This window comes from Marmota flaviventris, chromosome 3 (assembly GCF_047511675.1).
Source record: "Marmota flaviventris isolate mMarFla1 chromosome 3, mMarFla1.hap1, whole genome shotgun sequence".
NCBI lineage: Eukaryota > Metazoa > Chordata > Mammalia > Rodentia > Sciuridae > Marmota > Marmota flaviventris.
The window spans coordinates 61,070,944-61,073,562 of NC_092500.1; the positions used below are offsets into that span (position 1 = coordinate 61,070,944).

At 35.3% G+C, this 2,619-nt stretch overlaps 1 protein-coding gene across 1 annotated transcript; it reads right to left on the minus strand.

Moving 5' to 3' along the window:
* Positions 1 to 1,324: 1,324 nt before the first annotated feature.
* On the minus strand, positions 1,325 to 2,263 carry LOC114094809 (olfactory receptor 6C75-like). The gene has a single exon (XM_027938039.1). It carries the CDS (start codon positions 2,261 to 2,263, stop codon positions 1,325 to 1,327), a length of 939 nt encoding a protein of 312 aa, XP_027793840.1.
* Between the last annotated feature and the right edge of the window lie 356 nt (positions 2,264 to 2,619).

A 2,619-nucleotide genomic window follows, 5' to 3' on the forward strand; every position in this document is an offset into this window, starting at 1 on the left:
TAAGAAAAGGTAAGAAATAAGGGTCTTCTAAATTTCCCTCATATGCAGAAGTTAGACAGTAAAAAGGAACAATAGGGATCTCAAGAAGTAGAAGGAAAATGAGTAGGATACAGAAAGATCAGGAGGAGAAACGTGGGGAGGGTAGATATAGGTACTGGGGAATGAAATTTGTCAAATTATGTGCATGTATGAATATTCCTCAATTGAATCCACTGTACATATAATTATTATGCACCAAGAAAAATTTTGAATGTAACACTCACTTTAAATCTATAAAGACATCAACTCAAGAAATTCAGTCTATCTGAAAATAATAGACATTTCAAACTTCAACCTTTGTCCTCAAATTAGAGAATAGACAGGTTTGTTGCTAACCAAGAAAATTTACAACCAATTTTCTTTTCCCACAGCTTCTAATATGTGAAAGAGAGTGAGGTTTTAGTACATGATCACATATCTTCAAAACATACAGAAACACTTATGAAAAAAAAAAGAATAAAATTGCATGTCATTGAGGCATACTAGGGGTGATTCATTGAATTCTTATAGATATGATACAAACATACACAGGAAGGGGAATATGATGCATAAACCATGTTGATGATTCGATGTCTTATTGTTTTCCTTAGTTTTGTAGATCAAATGCATAAAGACAGGGTATACCAGACAGTAACATGTCACAGTAGTAGTGGAATCTATGTAAAATATTCACTCTTACAAGTATATTCACTTAGATATTTAGCTGAGAAACAAAGAAGAAATGCTTAAAAACAGTAATAGAAAATATACAAAAAATGAGGATAAAGAATATATGTGGAAATAACTGTCATTTGATATGATCAAAAAATAAGAAAAAAATGAAGAAAGAACAGAAGGCATGAAGGAAGTGAAGGAAGAAGGCAGTTTGGTTTCTAGCAACATCACATATTTTAATAAAATATTAACATTGTGTGGCTAAGAAGGCAGTCTTCTTTAGTGATTGATAAAATAAAATAAGTTAATATTTACAGAGTTCACAAATGGGCTCATTATTGATGTGTGAATTTTCTAATAAGGATTCATAGCAGAATATTTTGATGAGCAAAATCACACAATTACATCCTAAGAATAAAGAACTCAAGCAATGCATGAGAGAACATCATGGGGATACATAATGCTATTACAATGATAAATATCCAGGAGGACAATAAAGGTTCCTTATGGGTGACATATATGACTGCCGTATAAAAACTAATAAATTAAAGGAATGTGTTATAAAAGTAGCTGGTACAGGGTACACTTTTACTTAATTTTCAGTAGTATGTGTTCACAAAAGCCAAAGCTGTTATTTCAAAGTTGTAAACGTACATCTTTTCGCTAGATCCCTCAGGGCTTGTATCACTTGCTTATTTCTTAGGGAATAAATGAAAGGATTTAGTACAGGTGCAACGGAAACAGTGAGCACTGACACCCCCTTGTTTAAAGATATACTTTCCTCTGCAGAAGGCTTGATATACATAAAAATACAACTGCCATAAGAGATGGAGACCACAATCAAGTGGGAGGAACAGGTGGAAAAAGCTTTCTTTCTCTCCTGGGCAGAAGGGATCTTCAGAACAGTTGTTATGATTTTGATATAAGAGAACAATACCAGAGCCAGTGTATTCAAGAGGGTGATAATGGCTAAAATAAAATTTGACAACTCTAAGTCATGTGTGTCTGTGCAGGAGAGTTTCAGGATAGGAAAGTAGTCACAAACAAAGTGTTCAATAACATTGCCATCACAGAATTCTATGGTCAGACTCACTATAGCTCCAGGGGTAATCGCTACCCCAGCAGCTATCCAACAGGCAGCAACCAGCAGGTGGCTCACTCTGCTGCTCATAATGGTTGCATAATGAAGGGGTTTGCAGATGGCCACATAGCGGTCATAGGACATAGCAGCCAACAGGAAAAACTGTGTTATACCTATGAAAATGGCAAAAAGTGCCTGTGCCAAGCAAGCATCACGGGAGATAGTCTTTTCCTTAGTGACTATGCTGACCAGGTATCTAGGGATGCAGGCAGTTGTCAATGTGATTTCTAAGAAGGAAAAATTTCTTAGGAAGAAATACATGGGCGTTTTGAGGTGGGGATCCAGCAAGGTCAGAAGGATTATAAGAAGATTTCCTGTAGTACTCAAAAGGTATGTTAGAAGTAGAAAAAGGAAAATTACAATTTCCCAATTTGGGTCCTCTGTCAGTCCTACAATAATGAAGTTTGTCACTACTGTGTGGTTCCTCATGATTCAGTTCTGTCAAGATGCCATCTGACCTGCAAGGGAGTGGAGGTGATAAATAATAGAAAAAATATTTTAAAAGATACATCAAGTGCAGTTTTCTAAGTGACAACAAAGCACCCAGCAACTCAATAGACATGCAGGAGCTTTGTTTTCTTTCTAGAGATTTCAAATTTTACATAATAGTCAGAACTCCATGCTAACTCCTTATCTTCTTTCTGGATACTCCTTATCCTAATTCTCTTTTTAGATACTTTTACTTTACAAATCAATAGCTTTATGATTTCCTGCTAGAAGTATCTGCACATTTATCTAGTTTGCTTAACAAATGCAGACTTACCTTTTACAATCTCACCCAAACA